General features: G+C 46.0%; 1 protein-coding gene across 2 annotated transcripts in view; it reads left to right on the plus strand.

Annotated features, from left to right (window-relative positions):
- Positions 1-24,242, plus strand: part of Abl1 (ABL proto-oncogene 1, non-receptor tyrosine kinase) — a 108,704-nt gene that overhangs the window by 52,512 nt on the left and 31,950 nt on the right. The window contains exon 1 of one of the 2 annotated variants that reach the window (XM_090330821.1): positions 17,165-17,337. The exons of the other annotated variant lie outside the window; for it this stretch is intronic. Coding sequence (XP_090186947.1) covers positions 17,259-17,337 — 79 coding nt within the window. The 5' untranslated portion in view covers positions 17,165-17,258. Of the gene's footprint in view, positions 1-17,164; positions 17,338-24,242 lie in introns of those variants that run through there. 2 annotated transcript variants of the gene reach the window in all.

Here is a 24,242-nt window from a genome sequence, read left to right on the forward strand (position 1 = left end):
ACAGGAACATCCCTGTAAAACCTGCCAATTATTCCTGACTGTCAAACTCTCTTTCCTGCTCCCCTTGAAAGAGTACTCTCCTCTGCCCTGCCCCCTGCTTTCCTTCTGCACTCTCTGGGAAAGTTTTGGGAGCTTGTAAAGCTAGCTGAATTGGCTGGTGTGACACACAGCTCTCTCCTAGTCCTTCCGTCCTTCCCGAACCCATCCTCCCAGGTCTGTCTTCCAGGGATCCGATGCTCCTAGTCCTGCAGCACTGTCATCGAGTACCCTGTCATCCAGTACCCTGGCGAGGAGGGACTGTTACCTGATAGGAAGTGGGTGTTTTTGGAACTCCATGTCAGATGGCATTCACCCTTAAGACAGCTGCTTTCACTTAATACATTTGTTTAAACAAACCTCGTTCCTGGAAATGGTTTCAGAATAGTCTGTTCCTTGTAGCTGGTCCTTTGCTCTTGTTTTTCAGTGTTTCCTCAGTGATATCATAACTACACGAGCACGACAGACCAGAAGATTCTGCTTAAAGTTACTACACATGTAAATTGAGTTCTCCTGAGTCCAGATATAGCTTGTCCTCTTCAGTAGCTGGTAGATGCAAAACTGGCCAGCCTTCGCTGCCACCTGTACTCTAGATGCTATGGCTTAACTGGTAGAGCACCAGATTTGAGCAAAAATAAATAAATAAATAAATAAATAAATAAACTAAGGAACTCAGCATTCACAAGTTGACCAGACCGGCCTTAAACTTGTGATACTACTGTCTCAGTCTCCAAAGTTGCTGAGATGACATGTGTACACATTTAGGATCTTTGTGTGTGTGTCCGTGTCCTTTGTGGGGCTTGAACTCTGGGCCTGGGTGCTGTCCCTGAGCTCTTCTGCTCAAGGCTAGCACCCTGCCTCTGGGCCTGGGTATTGTCCCTGAGCTCTTCAGCTCAAGGCTACCACCCTATTCCTGAAGCTACAGTACCACTTCCCATTTTCTAGTGATTAATTGGAGATAAGAGTTCCTTGGAGTTTAGTGCCTGGGCTGGCTTTGAACTGCAATCCTTAGATCCCAGCCTCCTGAGTAGCTAGGATTACAGGTATATGCCACCACACCCAGCATTTATGTCTTTTGGATACATTGATTTTTCTGTAGCGCTATAGAAAAATTAATGCTATTTTATTTGTTATTAATATAGGAACTTTAATCCTTTTGCCCATGTTTACATGTCATAGCTCTTTCTTGTTCTTGTTCTTTTTTTTTTTTTTTTTTTGTTGGTTGTGGGGCTTGAACTTTGGGCCTGGGCACTATCCCTGAACTCCAGCTCAAGGCTATGTCCCTACCCCTGGAGCCACAGCACCACTTTGGTTTTCTAGAGGTTAATTGGAGATAAGATTCTCATGAACTTTAGTGCCTGAGCTGGCTTTGAACTGTGATCCTCAGATCTTAGCCTCCTGAGTAGCTAGGATTATTGGTGTGAGCCATTGGTGCCCAGCTGCATTTCTTTCATGGCCAAAGATGGTTGTACATCTCTTCATGTGTCTACTGTTGACCTTCATTCTTGTTTCACTTTGTTTATTGTTTGATGTTGCTGTGGATCAACCCATGATTTTTTACTTCATATGCATGTGTTCTACCACTGAATCCCAGTCCCAGCCTCAGCCTCCAGCCTTCATTCTTAATAATCTTTAGGTGTAGAATTCTGGTTGACAGGTTTATTTTTTTGCTGGTTTTCATTTGTTTTTTACCTTAAAAATGTTGATCCATTCTCTTTTGGCCTTTGTATTTTCTGATAAGAAGTCAGTGTTCCTTTCTGTTAATGTAACATTTCTGTGTGTGCTTCCAAGGTTTATTTTAAGCTAGGACACTGACACTGCAAGATTGCAAGTTGGGAACCAGCCTGGGCAACATGGCAAAACTACCTCCCCCCCCCCCTTTCTCCCTCCCACCCCATACAGTGTTTGATTCATGTGCTGATTACTTCGTTTTCTCTTTGTATTCAGTTAGCAGATTGTAACTTCAAGTTTCTGTAGATCATGTTTGGGTAATTTTTAGCCTGGATTTCTTCAAAATTCTCTGTTCTTTTCCTCCTCTTTTTTCTTTTTCTTTTCTGTATTTGATTAATCACGTTGGACCACTTACATAACAAGTCTTAGGCTTTGTTTATTTATTTATTTATTGCCAGTCCTGGGGCTTGAACTCAGGGCCTGAGCACTATTCTTGGGCTTTCACAAAGCTAGAGCTCTACCACTTGAGCCACAACACCAGTTCAGGCTTTTTCTATGTATGTAGTATCGAGGAATCAAACCTGGGTCTTCTTGTATGCTAGGCAGGCACTCTACCACTAGGCCAAACTCACAGCCTTTTTTTTTTTTTTTTTTTTTTTGCCAGTCCTGGGGCTTGAACTCAGGGCTTGGGCACATTTTGCTCAAGGCTAGCGCTCTGGGTCTTGAGCCACAGTGCCACTTCTGTTTTTTTCTGTGTATGTAGGACTGAGGAATTGAACCCAGGGCTTCATGCATGCAAGGTGAGTCACAGCTCCACTTGCTGTTTTTTGGTGTTCCATTGGAGGTAAGAGTTTTATGGATTTTCAGGGTCTGGAGTTTGGTCTAGTGGTAGAGTGCTTGCCTAGCATGCATGAAGACCCAGGTTCAATTCCTCAGTACCACATACATAGAAAAAAAAAGCCACACGTGGTACTGTGGTTCAATTGGAAGAGTTCTAGCCTTGAGAAAGCCCAAGAACAGTGCTCAGGCCCTGAGCTCAAGGCCCCAAGACTGGCAAAAAAAAAAAGAGTTTTATGGACTTTCCTGCCTGGCTGATCTTCAGATTTCAGCCTCCTAAGTAGAATTACAGGCATGAGCCACCAGCAGCTGGCCTGAAGAATGATTTGAGAGCACAGAATTGTTAAGGACCTAGGATGGTGAAAATGCAGTGGTAGTTACATAATAAGAAACATTAGCTATGAGGAATAGTAACATATAAGCAGTGCAATTCTACAATGATGAAAGTATTAGACGAGAAAGTTGTGCTGTTAGCTAAAGGGATAGGATAGTAGCCTTGAGCTGAAGAGCTCAAGGACAACACCCAGGCCCAGAGTTCAAGTCCCATGACTGACAAAAATAAATAAATGAAGATCACTGGACCGGGAGTTTGGCCTGGTGGTAGAGTGCCTGCCTGGCAAGCACAAAGACCCGGGTTCAATTCCTCGGTACCACATACATAGAAAAAGCCAGAAGTGGTGCAGTGGCTCAGGGTAGAACACTAGCCTTGAGGAAAGCCCAAGGACAGTGCTCAGGCCCTGAGCTCAAGCCCAGGACTGGCAAAAAAATAAAAAAATAAAATAAATAAATGAATAAGTAAATAAAGACCACTGAAAATTATTAGCCAGGCGAGGTGGATCATGCTTGTAATCTTAGCTACTCAGAAGGCTGAGATCTGAGTAATAAAACCCGTCCTCCCACCGAAGTCCATGAGACTCTTACCTCCAATTAACCACCAGAAAACCAGAAGTGGGGCTGTGGCTCAAGGGGTAGGGCAGTAGCATTGAGCTGAAGAGCTTAGGGACAGCGCCCAGGCCCAGAGTTCAAGTCCCATAACTGACCAAAAACAGGCAAAAAGTATTAGATAATAAAAGTATTAAGTAACAGACATTAAAATAGTCATTACAGATGTATGTTCAAAAAGCTAAAGGAAGGATTAAATAAGTGGAGATGTGGAAGATTACTTCTAGAGATGAGAAAACTAAATGTTTACTTATGTATGCCAATTCAAAAACACGAACCATGCACTGAGGGAGATGGATGTTAGAATAAACAGCACAGAAACATTTTGATTTTTCAGACATGAAGTATAACTCTAGTAACACGTGAAATATTTAAAACAGGACCTTCAAAATTAAGACTGTCAACTGCAGAGAGAAATGAGAAGATCTACATTAATAGAATGATTACGATATTCATAGAGTGAACAATTGGAAGTGTCAGCAGGAGTTAATTTATAGTCAGTACAGTCCCCATCAAAATGCCAGCAGATTTTTAGTAGAAATGAAGCAGCTGATGCTAAAATTAATATGAAAGGCCTAAGCTAGCCAAAATAGCTTTTGACAATAATTTGGGAAATTTACATTGTCTGACTACAAGTCTTACTATAAATGAATGAAGACAGTGTGATATTTGCACCGGAATACTGCAGTGCAACAGATGAAAGACCCCCATGTATATGTATGCAAGAGAATTGCATTATCAGGTTACAATTAGTACTGGACAGCTGAATGCAAAATGAAGGCTTGCCAATACCCTGCACCATACACAAAACTGAAACGTGAAAGAATTAATTCAACTTTTAAGCCAGGTGCTGGTGGTGCACACCTCTTATCTGTGTAAACCACTCAAAAAAGCTACAAGTGGTGCTGTTGTTCAAGTGGGTTTGCCTTAAGCAAAAGAAGCTCAGAAACAGCATCCAGGTCCAGAGTTCAAGCCCCAGGACTGCCAACCCCCCCACCCCCCCCCTTGAGAGAGGGAAAGGGGGAGGGAGGGAGGGAGGGGAACAATTCCAGAACCAGATTCTTAGATCCCCACCTCTGCCCCTGCCTCCTAAGTAGTCCTGATTACAGGTGTGAGCCATGGGTGACTGGTCACATTGGCCTCTTTAGTCTTCCTTGAACCTTTCTAAGACCTGTGGGCTTGCCCGGTTGAGTGCAGTGCACCTGTGTTCTGTCACATGAGAGGTCAAGTGACTCAAGATGGCTAGATCCCATGAGTTTGAGGACAACCTGGGCAACACAGTGAGACTCATCTGAAAACAACAAATGACAAAAGACATTCCAGGGCGTTACATTTAACATTTTAATGTCATGCTAATGAATCTGTACTTGCTTTTCCTTAGTAACATACGTAAACACTGCTTCTTTCTCTGTTGGTGCTGATAATATAGAATTACATCTTCACACATTGCTTGTCAAAATCGTAAACTAATCATTAAAAAATACTTTCAGTTGATAGAGAAAAGGCAATCCTAGCTTCTGTAACTGCTCGTGTGTTTACCTTTACTGAGATCTCTGTTTCTTCATGAGTACATTTTCACTTCCTCCTCATTTTTGAGGGGTCTTTGCCAGGCTCAGCACTCCCAGTTGATAGCTTTTCTTTCAGCAGCATGTTAAATATTTCAGCCCCACAAGCTCTGCTTTCCAAAGTGTCCGATGCGAAATGTGCAGACAATCTTATTGAGCTTCTTGTATTGGGGAGTTGCTTCTAATTTTGCTTTCACAATTTTGATTGTCTGTACATTGTGTCTCATTGGGGGTCTCTTTGTCTAGTCTACTTGAAGTTCATTCTCAGATGTTTGTGTTCATATCTGCCATCAAATTTGGGAAGTGTTGGCTGTTATTCCTACAGATATTCCCTTTATCTCTCTTTGTTCCTTCTGGGACTACCACATACATATATTGCTGTAGCTCATGGTATTTTTCAGACAATTGTCTTTCTATTCCTCAGAGGTACGTGTTGTTTTTGATGGTGCTGGGGTTTGAACTGAGGGTTTCACACTTGTTAGGCAGACGTTCTATTACTCAAGTTACTCCACCAGCCCTTTCTGTTCCTCAGACTCAGTAATCTCTCAAGGCTAGTGCTCTACCACTTGAGCCACAGCACCACTTCCAGCTTTTTTCTGTGTATTTGATACCGAGAAATCAAACCTAGGGCTTTATGCATGCTAAGTGAGTACTCTACCAGTAGGCCACATTCCTGGCCCAAGACATCCATTTTTATTTATCCCCTAGTAGAAGGAGTTTTGGATTGTTGCCATTTTGGAGCTTTTATGAATAATTCTGCTGTGACCATTTACCTACAAGCCTTTGCGTAAATGTTGTTTTCATTGTTCTAGGATAGGAGTAGAATTGTTGGGTCTTTGGGTAAAGTCCCCCTTGAGTTCATTTCGATAAGTAATGTTTTATATAATCAGAGGCATAGAGGCATTATGCCTTTGTGTTCCTCCCCAAGAGTATCTTTCTTTGGTGTTATTGTGTGTGATGTCTAGAGTCCTGCATGCGTTAGTGTGTTCTCATGTAATTGAGATCTCACTTCTACATATGAGAGATAACATGTGCTGTTGGTCTCTCTGAGCTTGGCTTACCTCACTTAACATAACTTGTTCTAGGTCTGTTCCTTTCCCTGCAAATTCTCATGGCTGTGTAAAATTCCTCAGGATAAAAAAAAAAAAAAATTCAGCTAGTCCTGGGGCTTGAACTCCGGGCCTGAGCACTGTCCTTGAGCTTTCTCAAGGCTGGTGCTCTACCTTGAGCCACAGCACCACTTCTGGTGGTTTTGCTTTGTTTGTTTGTTTGTTTTGTTGGACATGGAGCTTGAACTCTGGGCCTAGGCACTCTCCCTGGGCTCTTCAGCTCAAGGCTACTGCCCTACCCCTTGAGCCACAACTCCACTTCCAATTTTCGAGTGGTTAATTGGAGATAAGAGTCTCAAGGAGGGCTGGGATGTAGCTCAGTAGCAAAGCACTTGCTTAGCAAGTGCAATGTCCTGGGTTCGATCCCCAGTACCAAAAAAAAAAAAGACAAAAAAAAGAGTCTCAAGGATTTTAGTGCCCAGGCTGGCTTTGAACTGTTATCTTCAGATCTCAGCCTCCTAAGTAGCTAGGATTACAGGCGAGAGCATCTACTTTTGGCGTTTTCTGTGTATGTGGTACCAAGGAATTGAACCCAGGTCTTGGTGCGTGCTAAGCAAGCACTCTACCACTAGGCCAAACTCCAGACCCCTCTCAAGGTAAAATTTGTTTAAGAATTTGCCTAAGTACTTGGCTATAAATAACACCAGCAGTGTGTAGGCGTTCCCCTCTTCTCCTCGCTTTGTCAACACTTACTTTGTTTTGTTTTGTTTTTGTGGCTGTTGGTATACATTGGTATCTCTCAGCAAGTTTAGTTCCCATTTGTTGTTTTTTTTGTTGTTGTTGGTTTTTTTTTTGCCAGTTCTGGGCTTGAGCTCAGGGCCTGAGCACTGTCGTTGGACTTTCTCACAGCTAGAGCTCTACCACTTGAGCCTCAGCACCACGTCTGGCTTTTTTTCTATGTATGTGGTACTGAGAAATTGAACCCGGGTTTTCATGCATGCTAAGCAAGCACTCTGCCACTAGGCCAAACTTCCGGCCCATTTCTTAAGTGAGACCTGAGTATTTCTCATATACATATCTATCTAATCTATCTATGTGAGTATTTCTCATATTTCTTGCATGTCACTTCTGATCTTTTGCTTTTTTTTTCCTTTTGGCCAATCTTCGACTTGAATTTAGGGTCTGGGTGCTTTCCCTGACCTTCTTTTGTGCACAAGGCTAGCACTCTATTACTTGAGCCATAGTTCTACTTCAGGCTTTTTTTGGAGTAGTTCATTGGAGATACTCATGAGATTTCTGCCTGAGCTGACTTCAAACCAGCTCAGATCTCAGCCTCCTCCTCAGCAGCTAGGATTACAGATATGAGCAAGCACTGTACCAGCAGCCCAAACTCCCGGCCTCTTCACCTGTTTTTTAATTGGCTTATTTATTGCCTTATTACTGAGTAGTAAGGAAATCTCTTTATTTTAAATATAAGTTCTTGATAGAACATATGAGTTTTTATTTTTCTCACAGTAATACCAGTTTATGGAAAGCAGAAAGCGCAGCCAATGTAATAATGAATATGTAAAATTTGGACACTGCACTGGTACTTCATGGTGATTATTTAGGTCACATTTTAAAATTTTTCTGGAGTCATGGGCTGTTTTATCTGCACTGAACAGTTTTTACTAGAGGAAAAAAATTCTGTTGAGTTGGGAAGACCCTAGGACTGGCATTCGTGACGTTACCTTTAGGTTTAGTAGCTGTTACATAGACCCCAAACACCAGCAAGAGAAACACACCTCTAGCAGGCTGACACTGGCTGTTCTGGGTGGGAGAGATGGCTCCATAGGCCCACATGTACCCCGTTAACTCTTCAACATATGACTTAGGCCCAGGATCTCCAGGCCAGTATGACGCTTGCTCACATGGGGCGTGAAGAAAACAGGAAACATTCACCCATCCTTCTGCTTGCACGTGGGACTAGGAGCAGAGTCCATAGCAGTACCTCGCTTGGAGAAAGGCTAAGAACTCTAGTCTTAGTTCTAAGGTGATATCCACATGTGAAACTTAAGGTGTCAAGGCCCAAAACTTTAGAGATTGAGGGCAAGAAATGAATGAAGGCCACTGGTAGGTCTAGGGGTTCCTGTGACTAGCTTTTGTGGCATTCCCACAGAGTGTCCTCATGTACACCATGAACCTCATTCACTGCTGGCGCTCTGTGACTTCAGTCATACCTTTAGTCTGTTTTGTTTTGTTTTGTTTTGCTTGCTAGTTGGATCCTGTCTCCTGGGCTGACTTCAAACCACGAACTTCAGATCTCAGCCTCCTGAAGAGCAAGAATTGCAGATATAAACCACGGACACCCAGTTAATAAATTCTTGAGGGTTTAATTTTACTGCTTTAGAATTACACCAGAATATTGTTCATATGAAGTAGCTGTACATATGAATTATAATTTCGTGTATTTAGTTACAGTCTCAAGTGATAAAGAATCAATATGTTTATAGAAACTGTATCGTATCTGGCCTCCAGTCTGTGAGCTTTATTGTGAGATCATGTGTGCCGTCTGTGGAGTTGGTAGTATAGTCATAGGTCAATGGCAAGGGCTCCAGTGTGGTCTGAAGGCCCTTGACCCAGAGGGCTGAGGCTGGGGGGGCGGGTGTTCTGTGTAGACAGCCCACCAATCCAGCTGCTGATGTCTTCTAGAAACATCCTCACAGACCTTACTAAACTTGTGCTGGGCACCTGCAGCCCAGTCAGGGTAGCTAGCGCATGAAGGCAGCCATCACGCCGGGGGAATGTGAGAACATGGATTCAGTCTAGGGCTGGAGTCCGTGTATTGCCAGTATTTAGATGGCTGGGAAGAAGGCAGCTTTGACCAGGTTACCTGGAAGGTGTGTGTGTGTGTGTGTGTGTGTGTGTGTGTGTGTGTGTGTGTGTGTGTGTACGTGTGTGTGTGTGTGTGTGTGTACGTGTGGTGGTCCTCAGGCTTGGACTCAGAGGCCTGGGCTCTATCCCTAGGCTGTTTTGCTCAAGGCTAGCACTCTATCACTTAGGCCACAGCTCCATTTCTGCCTTTCTTATGGGTGGTTAATTGGACTTTCTTGCCCTGGTTGGCTTTAAACCTCAATCCTCAGATCCCAGCCTCTTGAGTAGCTGAGATTATAGGTGTGAGCCACTGGACCTGGTTTAGCAAGATGTTTTATGCTTTGACTTTAAAGGACCAGGTGAGTCCTGACTTGGCTCCCTGTACCCTGTACCCTGCGCCCGGCCCAGTGGCCTTTGGAGAACAGCCTTTCCAAGGGCCCCCTAGAGCCCTTCTTCCTAGTTGATAATGCAGCTCCAGTCCATATGCCCAGTCTGTGGCTTGAAGGGAGAAAGATCCAGGTGCTTTCTGGTGCCATTGCTTCCTTGAGATTGGGGCAGGAAGAAGCTTCCATTTGTACTGTGGGCTTGTCTAAAACTTTAATCAAGCAAACTAAAGAAGCAAGTGCATTCTTCTTTAGTGTTTCATTTCTAGGGTTCCAGGCCATGGGACAACTATCAAGAATTTGAATTTCCTCTCTACAGGGCTGGGCTGCTGAGCTCCCCTAGTTTCTGCTGCCCAGAGATAACTTTCATAAACTGGCTCCTCCAAGGCCTCCTAATCCCACTGCGGTCCACTGGGGGGGAGGGCGGGCTAGACAGCTTGTTTTCTTTCCCTTCTCAAGCCCTGCACTCCTTTCCAGCTGCCTTCCTCCCCACCCCCAAAAGTAATGTGATCTCCCAGGCCTTCTGCTGCTCTGCAGATTCTTTTAGTCTTAGAGAAAGAGAGAGGAAAAAAATTAACCTTTGATTTGCCAACTGAAAGTTAACACATTACAACTAGAAGATTGCGTGTATGTTTTTAACTTTGTGTGTTGTTGATACTCTATTAAAAGTCTTATTACGCAGATAATCCTCTGAGCCTGGACATTATTTCCCAACATTGTTATTTGGTATTGCAACGAATTGATGATATTAATAATTTTAGCTTGTTTGTTTTATAGATAGCTTAATCTCAATTCTATATTCAAGTTAAAAACAAACAATACTTAGTGATTTAAAATAAAAATTCTTTGGTACTCACTGCAAAAGATAATCAAAATTAAAGGACAGAGACATTTCATGGAAACACTCAAAATCCCTTTAAGTTTAAGGGTTTAATAACGATATTCCTGCTCTTTTTATATTTCTGTTTATAATCATACTTTAGAGTATAGAATTGGAGCCAGTTACTATCTGGGGTTTGGTTGTTCATTTCTTCAGCAAAATTAAGAATTAGGACCTGTCATTTGCAACTGAATAATAGTTGGGAAAGTTTTGAGCTTTGTGGCCTCACATTTGTCCATGGATTGTTAATTATGATACCTAGTGGAGGTCATGTCCTGAGAAAAGACATTGAGGGGATTTGGAGACATGGTCTTGTTTCCCAGCTCTTCCACTCACCTGCCATGTGGCTAGTGCCAGTTATTCACCTGTCTGCCATAGTGAAGTGTGTTCATCACTGTGAGATGGACAGTGATTCTGACTCAGATGATTAGAGATAGGAGACCTGTGCTCATCTCTATTCTTCCACCAACAGCAAGAAATGGCAAAAACATTTCAAAGGACAGAGAAAACCCAAGAAGGTTAGATTGGGTTAGAAGGGGGACCCAGGTTGGAAGTGGACTGACTGTGACAGGAAGGGAGCTGATCTGCATGTGGGAGCCAGAGGAAGCCCAGGCATTGGAACCATAGGGAGGCAGCCTGTAGATGAATCAAGAAACAGGGTAGAGCTGGGCACTGGGGCTCATTCCTGAAACCCAAGGTACTCAACGAAGGCAGGAAAGTTAGTGAGACTCTGATCTCCAGTAAACTACTCAGAAAAAGCCAGAAGTGTTGCTGTGGCTCAAGTTCTAGCTTGAACACAGAGAGATTTAGGACAGCATCTAGGCCCTGAGTTCAAGCCCCAGGACTAACAAAAAAGAAAGGAAATATCAAGGGGGGAAAGTTGTGCACTGGTGACTCATGCCTATAAATCCTACTTGGGAAGCTGAGATCTGAGGATTGCAATTCAAAGCCAACCCAGGCAGGAGAATCCTTTGAGATTCTTATCTCCAATTAACACCAAAATATCAAAAAAATGGAGGTATGAGCCAAGCACTGTGGTTTAGGCCTGTAATCCTAGCTACTCAGGAGGTTAAGATCTGAGGATTGTGGTTCAAAGCCAGCCCAGGACTCTTATCTCCAATTAACCACTAGAAAAATAGGAAGTGGGGCTGTGGCTCAAGGGGTAGGGCAGAAGCCTTGAGTTGATGAGCTCAGGGACAACACCCAGGCCCAGAGTTCAAGCTCTATAACTGACCCTCCCCCCCAAAAAAAATGGAGCTATGACTTAAGTAGTAGAGTGCCAGCCTTGAGCACAGAAGCTCAAGTCCAGTACCCAGACCAGCAACACACACACTCTATAAGAATTTTAGTATTGATTTAAGCTATGTGTATATTACTTTGTTTAGAAATGAAAAATAAAAATTAATATGAGCATACTTAATAGTATTAGCATTCCCTATCTGGAAAGAAATTGTTTTAAAAGCTTTGTTTAAACTTGCTAATCATAAAAATATAGTCAAAGCTGGGTACAGTGGCTCACGCCTGTAATCCTAGCTACTCCAGAGGCTGAGATCTGAGGATCACGGTTCAAAGCCAGCCAGCCACTAAAGAAGTGAGACTCTTATCTCCAAGTAAGCACTAGAAAATGGGAAGTGATGCTGTGGCTCAAGGGGTATGGTAGTAAACTTGAGCTGAAGAGTTCAGGGACACTGTGCAGGCCCAGAGTTCAAGTCCCACAACCGACTAAAAATATATGGTCAAGTATTTTAGAATGAGATTTTCTAGAAAGTGGATTTGCTGCAGCTCAGACTCATAGCCTGGGAATCCCAAGGGACCAGAAGAGTGACTGTTGGGAGTAGGGCAGCCACCTGGTGTGCTGCACGGCCAGTCCCTCCCTGGAGGAGAGCCAGGACAGAGGTGGAGCTTGCCCGGAGGCCTTGGTTGCAGACCTGGACTTTGGGATGAAAGGTGAACCTCAGTTGCCACTTCTGATCCCTGTCCAGAGTTTCTTTTCCTTCAGAAAGGAAATTGGTGTCATTGTTCAACCTCAAGGCTCTCTTTTCTCTCATTTTCACTTGTACTTTTTGTTTTGTTTTAAACCCTGTGCACAGTTTTGCACATTACACCTATTCATTTGAGCTTGTGACCTAGTCCCAGGAACAGATGGTACCTATTCTGTAATAGTCCTCTTGGAAATGACAACAGCCACAGCTCACTGTGAAAATGAGATTCAACCTTCCCCTGGCCCCGAACAGTGTGGTTTCTACCACAGGTGCATCTTGTGGCCCTCTGGAAATTTCACACAGCTCAGTCCACACAGCAGGATGCTGTTAGACTACAACAGCGACACTGTTCTTCTAGGCAGAATGTTAGGTAGGTAGATGATCTCCACACAAGTAACATGTCCAGTTCTTTTTGATCTAATTATTTCTCAAATAGTGTCTTGCATTTTTGTCCAAGGATGGCCTCTCCACAGTCCTCTTTATGCCTCTAGAGTAGCTAGGATCACAGGCATACATCACTGTGCTTGGCTTATTGAGATAGAATCTTGCAAACTTTCTGCCCACAAACCACAGTTCTCTCAGTCTCTACTTCCTGAGTATCTGGGATTATAGGCATCAGCTAGTGTATCCGTCTCATAATTCTGAATTTAAATTAGGTACCTAGATTATCCAGATCATGTAGGTTGTCCATGGACTATGATGCATTCCCCTCTCCCTCTCTCTCCCCTCACCTCTTGTTGGTCATGGGGCTCTTTAGCTCAAGGCTAGTGTTCTACCACTTTGAGCCACAGCACCACTTCCGGTTGTCGGGTGGTTCACTGGAGATAGGAGTCTCACGGACTTTACTGCCAGGGCTGGCTTTGAACCCTGATCCTCAGATCTCAGCCTCCTGAGTAGGATTACAGGCATGAGCCACTGGAACCTGGCTATGCTCTTTTTTTAATCATACTTTTGTCATCTTTAACTAGTTATACAGAGGAGTTACCACTCATGTCATCATTCCCCCACCCTCCTGTCCTCCTAATTTCATTGTATATGCATTGAAGATTATAATTGTGTTCTCCCCACACTTCCTATCTTCATGTACCTCTCCCCACCCCTTTCAGGTGCCAGTTTCTTTCCTGGTATTCAGTTTGTTGGACGGTGGGTTTATTTTCCTAGGGAATTACACCACTTGAATACATGCTGTAGTTAATACATTGTGCACACTCTCACACAAGCCTATATGCATTTACTTGCACATTTGTAAATTAGCACTAGCTTCCACATAGGAAAGAAAACACATGTCCTTCATCTCTCTGGGCCTGACTTTTTCCTTCCTTCCTTCCTTCCTTCCTTCCTTCCTTCCTTCCTTCCTTCCTTCCTTCCTTCCTTCCTTCCGTATGTCTGTCTTTGGGCTCTGAACTCTTCAGCTCAAGGCTAGTGTTCTGCCACTTGAGCTACAGCACCACTTCCAGTTTTCTGGTAGTTAATTGGAAATAAGAGTCTCACTGGGGGGAGGGAGGGGAGTTTGGCCTAGTGGTAGAGTGCTTGCCTAGCATGTATGTATGAAGAACCGGGTTCGATTCCTCGGTACCCCACATACATATCAAAAAGCCAGAAGTGGTGCTGAGGCTCACGTGGTAGAGTTCTAGCCTTGAGAAAGTCCAAGGACAGTGCTCAAACCCTGAGCTCAAGCCCAGGACTGGCAAAAAAAAAAAAAAAAAAAGAGTCTCACGGACATTTTGTGCCCGGGCTGGCTTTGAACCATCATCCTCAGATCTCAGTCTCCTGAGTAGCTAGGATTACAGGTGTGAGCCACTGGCATCTGGCTCTTACTTTTCTTAACATATTTTTTTTTTTCAGGTTGTGAACTGTAAGCTTAAAACACTGATTAGATCACTTGCTTTAATTAAGATTTGTCTTTCTTAATAGTCTCAATATATTTAAAAAGATATTCTTAGATAGGTGTAAATCTCTGAATTACTTTAAGACATTTTCCCAAGATATTGATTTTCGTTTTCTTCCTTTGGTGTTTCTCAGGTTGTCTGCCTTCTTCAGCGTAAGATGGGAATGTTGTGCCTTCCCTTCCCTTCCCACCCTGTCCTTCCCTTCTTCCCTTACCTGAGACGTAGAATCGGGCTGCACAACCGGCATGGACAGTTGTGAGATTGTGGGGGTGCCTGGTACATATTGGGTACACATTAACATACATCAAAGCAACGATACCAGCTCGGAGTCTTCTCCATTCTTCTTTCCTTTGTTTTCTGAGGTTGATGGCTTTTAGATTTAGGTTGGTTAGAGATTCCCTTCTGTTCTTTCTTCCTAGAAGGTCAGAGGCTAGAAGATTGGGGTCTACCTTCACGTACAAGTACACAGAGTGGTTTTCATAGCTTCTGAGTTGCGGAAGCTGTATGTGGAAAGAAAGAACAGTTTGGGAGTGAGGTGGTGGGGTACAGTTTGGCAGTGTCTTCAATGCTCATTGCCACTAATTCAGACTGCCTTGCCAGACCTTTTGGTGCATACTTTTATATCTAACCTATAAGAGATTTGGATACAGTATATAATCATTACTCATTTTTTAAGAGGATTTAAGAGGATAAGGTCATTTTAGACTTGAGCGGAATATTAGTAATAGTCATTAGCCTTTAAAAATAAACTTATAACTCAGTATAAAGTACAGGCCATGTGAAATATCTGGGCCTGTATTCACAGACAGTATTCCAGGATACGGTTAGAATTTCAAAAATGCCTGTTACTGTGTAATTCTTGGCATTAGGCTGACAGTCTGAATGTAACCTTTTGATCTGAAATGCCATTTAATGACAGACTTTATTATAGTCTGATCCAAGACCTTTGAACTTTCCAAAATGGCAGCAAAACTGACAGATACTGTATTTCTTAAAGCCTATTTGTATTGGTGGTCCCCTTTTGAAGGTTATTTTTGGCATGACATGTAGAGTTTGAAACACCACCAGATAAATTAGCAGCCATTACAGGCAGCTGGAAAGCGTCCTTAATAATTGCACTTATCACCTGCAGGCCTGTGTCTCTAGGGATGGGAACAGCCTGAGGCTCTGACTGTGCCACCTTCAGTGCTTCTGAAGCCTGATATGGTCCAGAGCACTAAGCAGTAGGTTCCCTCAGTGCAGTTCAAATGCATGCCATATACTCATCAGAATTTGGGACACCAGGGACTTCCTGGCTGAGACCCCTGTGAGGCACACTCCTTATGTGCAGGCTAGTCTTGAATTGGCGATGGTGGTATGAATGGGCGGGTCCTAGGGCTAAGCTTCTTTTACCCAAGGCTAGTGCTCTACCACTTGAGACAGTGCCGCTTATGGCTTTTTTTTTTTGAGAGTATATTGGAGATAGAGTGTTTCACAGACTTTGCTACCTGGGCTGGCTTGGAACTGGGGTCTTCATATCTCAGTCTCCCAAGTATCTAGAATTACAGGTGTGAGCTACTGGTGCCTGGTGCAGAGTTTTCATTTTTGGCTCTCGTTCTTAAGTCATTCCCGGTGCTTTGAAGGTTATTTGGGTCCTAGTCTTGAAGGACAGATTAGCAGGTAGCCAGCCAGGGCTTGTTGCAGTTCTGGTTTTCTCTGAAACATAGGACCACCTGAATTTTTCATCATAGGTGGGGATGCCGATGCCCTTACTTAGTAAATTTTTTGGTGAGATCTAGACTTGCACTCGCCACACCTTCAACCCTATAGGTAGGTTTTTGATGGCATGGTCAGGAGTCAAGTAGCCTGGCTGAACCCATCTCTAGCTGTTTTTGTTGGAGGGCCTGAGGATTTGCTTGGCTTTTTACATGAATTGGGGTAATGGCTGGTCTTCCATCGGCCCCACTGTTAAAAACACCATGCAGTAAGGCAGATGACATGCTCTCTCAAGACGCCGGCACACGATGGCATCTCAGGACCTTGCTGCCCTTATTCATGGGCTGTAAGACCTGAATAAAAATGTTCTCCACATTTCAACTTCGTTATCTGGCATTGTTTATTAAATGAAGAGAATTTGATAGGTTTTATTAAATCATTGGCTGTGATTGGTTGCCTGTTTCCCACTGACCCAGACTTTAAAATTTATGCCAGTAAAACTTCATTGTGCTTGTTACTTTGTGTAGTAAGATTGCTGTCATCAGCCCTGCCTAGTTATAAAAAGCTGGAGCCCAGCACGAGGGCCAGGCAGGCTGAGGTTAAACTGTCTGCCCGGGGCCACCCATCAGGGGAGGTGTTCTGTTGAGGAGGCCAAGAAGGGTGCAGAGCCTGGGGGCCTGTGGCCTGCTCCACGAGGAGAGGCTGTCTGACCAGCGTGGCCCGGGCAGTGCGGTTGTCTGGGCTTTCTGACTGCTCCCTCCAGACACTCACTGCCCAGCCAGCCCAGCCGTAATCACAGGCTGCGCCTCGAAGCCTCGAATGCAAAGGAGCCGGCGTAGCTAACCCGGGAGGGATTTGCATTTTCACCACCACCCCTGGGACCCCAAGCCCTGGCCCCGAGCCCTGTGGATGGTGCAGGTTGGGGAGGCCTCCTGCCACGGTGGGGCTGAAGCTGCCGGCGCCCGGGAGTGGGGGGTCCTCAGGTGTCAGCCGGAGCTCGGAGGCGGCCAGCCGGGGACCTCCGGGCCCTAGGAACGGACGCTGAGGCCGACGCTGGGCCCTGCAGGCCTGGAGGCCCCAGGGCGGCCCGACCTCCGGGCGGTTAGGGAGTTGGGGGCGGGCGGCCCCGAAGGGAGCGGAGGGGGGGCACAGGAGGGGGCTAAACCGGCTGGGGGGACCGGAGTTGGCGGGGCGCGGCCAGGAGGGGGTTAAGCTGGGGGGACCCGGAGGTGGCGGGGCGCGGCCAGGAAGGGGTTAAGGCGCGGAGGCGGCGGGCGGCGGGCGGCGGCGGCGGCAGCGGGCGGGCGGGGGCGGGGCGGGCCTGGCGGCGCCTCCGGGCTCTTTGTTAAGAGGCGCGGGGAGCCGAGGCCGAGGCCGGGCGGGCGGCGGTGAGGGTGCGCGAGGCCGAGGCCGGGGCGCCTGGCGGGGCCTGGGGCCCGGGCGCGGGCGGGCGGGCGGGCGGGCGGGCGCGGGAAGATGTTGGAGATCTGCTTGAAGCTGGTGGGCTGCAAGTCCAAGAAGGGGCTCTCGTCGTCCTCCAGCTGTTACCTGGAAGGTAATCCCTGGCGGCGCTGGCCTGCTCCCCCTTCCCCCTGCCCTCTAGGCCTTTCTGCCTTTCTCCCCCAGTCTCTGTGCCCCCCACACCTCCTTCCCTCTTACTCTCGCCCCCCTCCCTCCCTCCTTCCCTCCCTCCCCTGTCCTCTTCCCTCTCTCTCCTCTCCCGCTCTCCGTGACCAGGGCCCCAGAATGGGCTGCACCCAGAAAGTTTGAGAACCCCACCCCACGGGCTTTGCGGGCCTTCCACCGCCGAGTTGTGTGTCAAAAAGGCCCGCCGAGTGTGCGACAACATGCGATTTCCATTAAGTGCCGCGTTCACAGGGAGCCCAGCTCTACCATTTATGGGTACAGATCTCTCCACCCCCACCCCCTCCGGCCCCAGTCTCTGCAGACCACGGAGAGGTCCAACAACCCCCTCCATATTTGAGGGAAGGCATCCTGACAGGCAGTGCCGGCGTGGTGCTGGGGGGAGGGTGCCTCTTGGTGGGTTCCCTCCCTGAGCCAAGAGCCAGGAGCCCAGCTCCTTTCTGCTCAGTCCTGGTGGTTGTCATCATTACATCCTTGGCTCCTGTGTAGCTTTTGGTGACGAGGCGACTAGGGAGGAATGAGTGGAGGGTGACCAGGGGCTGCCATCCGGCAGCTTCCAGATGGGCTGGCACCCCTGAGCAGAGACCAGCGCCCCCACAGGTGTGATAGTACTTCCATGAAGGACTTACGCAGGAGTGCAAACAGAAAAGGTCATTTTAGAACAAGTAGGACTTACTACAGACCTAAGGTCTTAACACTCTTCAGAAGTGAAAGAGAGGGAATTAGGTACTTCTCCAGCTTATTCTTTTCAATTCTATGACTTGAAGGCCTGCCTAGCTCAAACATGAAAGCGGGCTTCAGGGAAATCTGTGCCTTCTATGGGTCCCTTCCCTTCCTGGGGCTTGCAGGTGGGTCCCTTAGAGAGGAGAAAATACTCACAAAGCCTGGCATTCCGAGGGAGGAGGCAGTTCATGTGTCCCTAAAAATTGGCGTCTCAGCAGTCAGAAATCATCTTCAGTTAGTACATGGCTTATTTTTTCCAAGTTACTCAAAGCTCTGAGCACATTCTCATTTACATCTGCAATGAGTTAGTGTTAGGCACTGTCATCTCCATTTTGCAGATGGACGCCCAAGGCGGGGGTGAATGGACTTTTGTAACTGCAGAGCTGGAGGAAAGTTTAGGTCACAGCTTTGCTGGAGCATCCGAGTGTTTTCCTGACGATAAATTGAGATTGGCTACTGCCTGCCCGTTGTTACTTTTCTAGGGCGGGGGTGGGTTGGGGAGGGAGTCCAGCATGCCTTGAAACAAGTTATAAAAGTTGACAGGTCGCAAAAGAAACACATCTAGTAAAGTCAACTGCTGTGAGATAAGCCTTGGTCCAGCAAGTTGTCACTCTAGAAAGTCTGCCTTACTGAGTTAATTAGAGAAAGTCAAGGGAATTCTTGTTCTGAGGTTGAGTGGATTGAAGGAACCTCAGTGGTCTCTTCTGGAAGGACTGAGCAGGGGCACATGTAGACTATAACCTAGGCTTTCAGTCCCTTTCACTGACACCCACCCAGGGGTCTCAAGCATGCCAGGTCAGGGAGAGAGGAGATCAAGTGGTCAAAGAGGAAGCAGACATAAATGTAGTTCAGAGTGTGTGTCTCCTGCTCCTCGGGTTTGGCTGTCAGGCAGTAGTGATGATGAATACCTACCGTCTCTGTCTCTGTACTTCGTATGAACTAGTATACTTACTTCTCTGGATAGTTCTGTTTCCATTTTACAAATGAGGCACTAAAAAGATAGCCACAGTGGGTAATAGGATTGGAACTTGTGCTACCTGGCTTTAAGGGGCCCACTCTGTGTCCTGCTGACTGGGACCATTTGTTTCCTGTAGAACTCAGCATGAATCTTAAAATGCTTCAGAAAACTCTTCAAGTAATGCCTGAAATAAAGGCACAAGCTGTCTCTTGTGTGCTCAGTCTCTCCTGGAATACCTGTGACCATTACCTTTAGCAGTAGGATTATTATTATTCCCTTTTTTTTTTTTTTTTTTCACTGATCTTGGGGCTTGAACACAGGGCCAAGATGCTTTCCCTGAGTCCCCCGCCAAGTCTACCATTTGAGCCACAGCTCCACTTCCGTTATTTTTTTGTGGTTAATTGGAGAAAAGAATCTCAGGGACTTTCCCTCCTGCCCAGGCTTGTTTTGAATCTGTCCTCAGATCTCAGCCTCCTGTGTAGTGAAGATTGCAGGCATGAGCCACTGGCACCTGGTCTCAGCTGTAGAATTAAATATTTTAAAATAAATATACAGATACTTTAAACCTCATTCCCCTCTCATTTTCCTACTCAAAGGTGATCATTAAAGTGTTTAAGAAAGCTATGTGTTTCTAGAAATACTTTATGCTAATGGAACAATACAGCATGTGAATTTTACTCTGGAACTTGGTGAGGACTACATTGTAGAGTACCCAACCACCATGGCTGCCATTAGCTTTAGTCTCTGGTCCATTGAGCACCAACTTTTCTGATACCTTGGTTCATTTGCATACTTTTGCATGAGCATTGCACATGACCAGAACCAAAGACTCGAGGTGAACTCTTGCTGAACCTTCCATTTATTTAAGGAGCTCACTTGTAAACTCTGTTCTTCACCAGTGCTGTGTGGTGCCAGCTACATGGACACAGAGCCACATGGTCACATGGCCAGGCTTTCAGGGGGAATCTGTGCTCTCTCTAAGAAGATCTGAGGCTCTTTCTGTTACCTAGCTCTTGGGTTTGAGCTTTTGTGCTGTGACAGGTCTTGCACTGAACACTGTGACATCCTCACTTAATTCTCCCAACACTCTGAGGTCCCCAGGGAAGAACAAACAGCCCGGTTCCCTTTGAAATAGAGGCAGCATTCAGGCTTCCTCTCAGTCAAGAAGATCCTCAGTCTAGTCTAGCTCACCTTAGAGGATCCTTAGAGGATCACTTTGAGGGTCCGGGGGGGGGGGGGGCGCTCACTGGCTACCTTGAAAGCAGCAAAGGCAGGTGTGTGTGCTTCTGGCAGCCTGGGCTTCCCCTGCTATGCCCTCAGACCTGCAGTTTAGATCCTCCAGTGCTTGCTTGTAGGCAGGCAGCTCCAGAGCCTTCATCCAGAAACCAGCCACCATATTGGGATCTTGGGCTCTATATTCTTTAAGTTGCTCCGACCTGGAGCAAGAGCCTTCGCCTGTATAAGCTGCTGCTATTTTAAGCAGTTATTTAGCAGTCAAAAAATGGAGGCTTTGCCAATTTCTCTGATAGCTAAAGTGATGATAGAATTGAGTTGAACCTACTCATGGCTTCTCTTGTGGATCTCTTAGTTTTTAAGTTTAAAAAAAATGCACGCATTGGATTTAAGCTGCAAAATCTCACCCCCATTCTCTAGACCCTCTCCCCTGGAGAATATGCTAATTGTACTAATTGAGGAGAATTCCCTTTGGTTTATAGTGGGGATTTTATCCCCTCTCCAGGGACAGCACTCCCACTTCCCCAAGGAAGTGGAAACTGAGATCTTAACACCTTGTAAAATGGAAGGATCTGAAATTGAAACAGGAAAAAATATACAAGTGGAAAGGTTTGAAAAAGGTGCAGTAGTATGGTAGTTCACATCTGTAACTGTCAGCCCTTGAGAGGTAGAGGCAGGAGGATGGTGAGTTACAACCTGGGCTCTATTGCAAGACCCGTCTTTTAAAAACCAATGGCTGGGCCGGGAGTTTGGCCTAGTGGTTGAGTACTTGCCTGGCATGCACGAAGAGCCAGGTTTGATTCCTTGGTAGCATATACATAGAAAAAAGCTGAAATGGTGCTGAGGCTTAAGTGGTAGAGCTCTGGCCTTGAGAAAGTCCAAGGACAGTGCTCAGGCCCTGAGTTTAAGCCCTAGGACTGGGGGAAAAAAAGGCCGGAAATGTAACTCAGTGGTAGAATATTTACCTAGATCACAAGATTCTAGAACACTCACAAGATTCTATGTTTGATCTCCAGTACTGCATATGCATACAAGTACAAATATACATATACACATGTATGTACAAACACGTGTATGTATACATAGAAAGAACTGAAGATCAAAGGAAACTTGAGAAGAATTTAACTTTTCTTCCATGAGAGTTGGTCATAATAACACAGAACAATGTATGTGGAAAAGTTTAAACCCATATAGACAACAATAATGAACTGCCTTGGGCTTATTACATCTTTTATTTGTTTATATTTAACAGTTATCAGCTTGTGTTCCGCCTTGTTTTCTTGCATGCTAATGCTGTGGGTGCCAGGCAGTCCAGAAGAATCTCTTGGTGATTATTTGTCCTCGGTGATGGGATTTGCTACTCTACTGGTTTTTGTTTGTTTGGTTGGTTGGTTTTTGGTTTGTTTGTTTGTTTGACAGTCCTGGGGCTTGAACTCAGGGCCTGGGCACTGTCCTTGGACACTTTTTGCTCAGGGCTAGCACTCTGCCACTTGAGCCACAGCCACTTCCGGCTTTTCCTGTGTATGTAGTTCTGGGGAATTGAACCCAGGGCTTCGTGCATGCCAAGTGAGCACTCTACCACTAGGCCAAACTCCTGGCCCACTCTTAGCTGTGTGTGGGTGTGTGCCTGCCAATATTGAACTCGGGGCCCTACTTTCTTACTTGGCTTTTGTACTCAAGGCTGGCACTGAACCACCTCTGAAACACACTCTACTGCCAGCGGTTTGCTGGTTAATTGGAGATGAAATGTGAGCTACTGGTGTCCAGCTTCAAAATTGTCTTTTGCTTAGGGGACACCATAGCTTGCTTGTCATGCCGCCTGTTGGATGGTACTGAGAGGGGACATAGACAGACCTATAGGGAACAGAGAGGAAGAAAGGAAGATAGGAAAAACTGGGAGACAACAGGGATGGGGGGGGCCTGTGGGAGAGGCAAGATGGGAGATGAGAGGTAAGAGACCTCAGAGCATCCACCGGGGCATCTGCCCGCCAGCCACCTTGGAAGTAGAGAAGTATGTTCTTACGTTATACCTGTTTTAGCTGAGGCCTTTGTGAAGGTTCAACTGGTCAGGCGTTCTTTGTGTTTTGTGTCTACTGTCATTGGTGCTGGGTTTAGTATGGATTAATGCTTTCCCATAACTTAATATTTTGCTTGATGGCTAAAGCCAAGTGCAAGCTGTTCTGCACCTGAACTTCCCAGCAGTGTGCGGGGCCTATGTGCTGCGTTGCACTGTACAGGGGCTACACATGGGGCCCCAACCCCAGTATTGCCATAGCAACTTTAAGAGTCAGGAGTCGCCCTGTGCAACCAGCTCCTTAGCACTAGACACCACACCTACGGCCCTGTAGAAGTGATGCGGGTGCCGTCTGCTAGAAAACGCGCAGTCCCTTACTGTGTGGGGAGAAGTTGTTCATGGGGAGGACAAGAGAGACCCCTGACTGGGGGTGGAGGCCTGGAAGCCGTGCAGGTTCCTGTGGGTGTGGGAGGAGACATGTCTGGGTTGGAGCACAGGGAGAGGAGCAGCTCAGCCGCCGTGATCATCTTTGTATGCCTGCGTCCAGAGGAGCCGAGGTGCCCTATGGTGCCGCAGGAATGGCATCGCCAGCCACCTTCTGAGGCTGTGGGGGCTGAGGAATGGTGTACCAATGCCAACAACCTTGAAAGGCACCTGGTGACCCTGCCAGTAGATGGTGGCCATGCAGTGACAGGCAGGGATACTTCCCAAGTCCGGGCTTCTTGGCCAGCAGCCTTCCCTGTGGTTGGCAGCAGGAGAGCAGCCTGGCCAGGCTGACATTTAGATGGACACCTCTGACAATAGGGAGTGCTCAGGCGGACCACGCACTGAATGACTGATGTTCAGGTGGCTTAGCAAGAAGGCTGTTCTTTATGCTGCTAGGTGCAGTGGCTCACGCTTGTAATCCTAGCTACTCAGGAGGCTGAAATTTGAGGATCAACATTCAAAGCCAGCCGGGCACTAAAGACCCTGAGACTTATATCCAATTAACCACCAGAAAATGGGAAGTGGCCCTGTGGCTTAAGGGGTAAGGTGGTAGTCTTGAGCTGAAGGCCTCAGAGAGGGAGGGGGGAAGGGAAATGGGGACCAAGACATGTGAAAGGATATCAATGTATGGGAATTAATGCACCATTTATCTGGCAAATATCATGTAACCCTTCTATTAATTGCAATAAAAAATATATTAAAAAAAAAGACTGTAGAAACCTATTTAATTTGCTGCCAGTAATGCCCATAATTGGAAGGTAATAAGACTACATTTGTTTTAAATGCCTTTGTGGAATGGGGACTTGACACTTGCTTACCTACACCAGCCCCCTGCTGGGACCTATGTCTTTGGACTGAAAAACAAAACACTTGCTTCATAAACTTCTAGCTGAAACTATTTGTGTGTGTGTGTGTGTGTGTGTGTGTGTGTGTGTGTGTGTGTGTGTGTGTAAGAGCACACGCGTATACACACATGGACCAGTCGTAGAGCTTGAACCCTGAACTTTTTTGCTCAAGGGTTGTGCTCTACTGCTTGAGTCATAGCCCTGCTGGCTTTTTGGTCAAATTAATGGCCAAAAATTTTGATAAGTCTCACAGACTTTCTTGCCCTGGCTGGCTTCGAACCGTGATCTTAGATCTCAGCTTCCTGAGTAGCTAGGATTACAGGCTTGACTGCATTTCATTTTCTTTAAAGAATATAAGTAATAAAGGCCGGGAGTTTGGCCTAGTGGTTAAAGTGCTTGCCTAGCATGCATGAAGACCCGGGTTCGATTCCTCGGTACCACATACATAGAACAAAGCCAGAAGTGGTGCTGAGGCTCAAGTAGTAGAGCTCTAGCCTTGAGAAAGTCCAAGGACAGTGTTCAGGCCCTGAGCTCAAGCCCAGGACTGGCAAAAAAAA

This window comes from Megascapheus bottae, chromosome 3, assembly GCF_031878675.1.
Source record: "Megascapheus bottae isolate mThoBot1 chromosome 3, mThoBot2.hap1, whole genome shotgun sequence".
NCBI classification, from domain to species: Eukaryota; Metazoa; Chordata; class Mammalia; order Rodentia; family Geomyidae; genus Megascapheus; species Megascapheus bottae.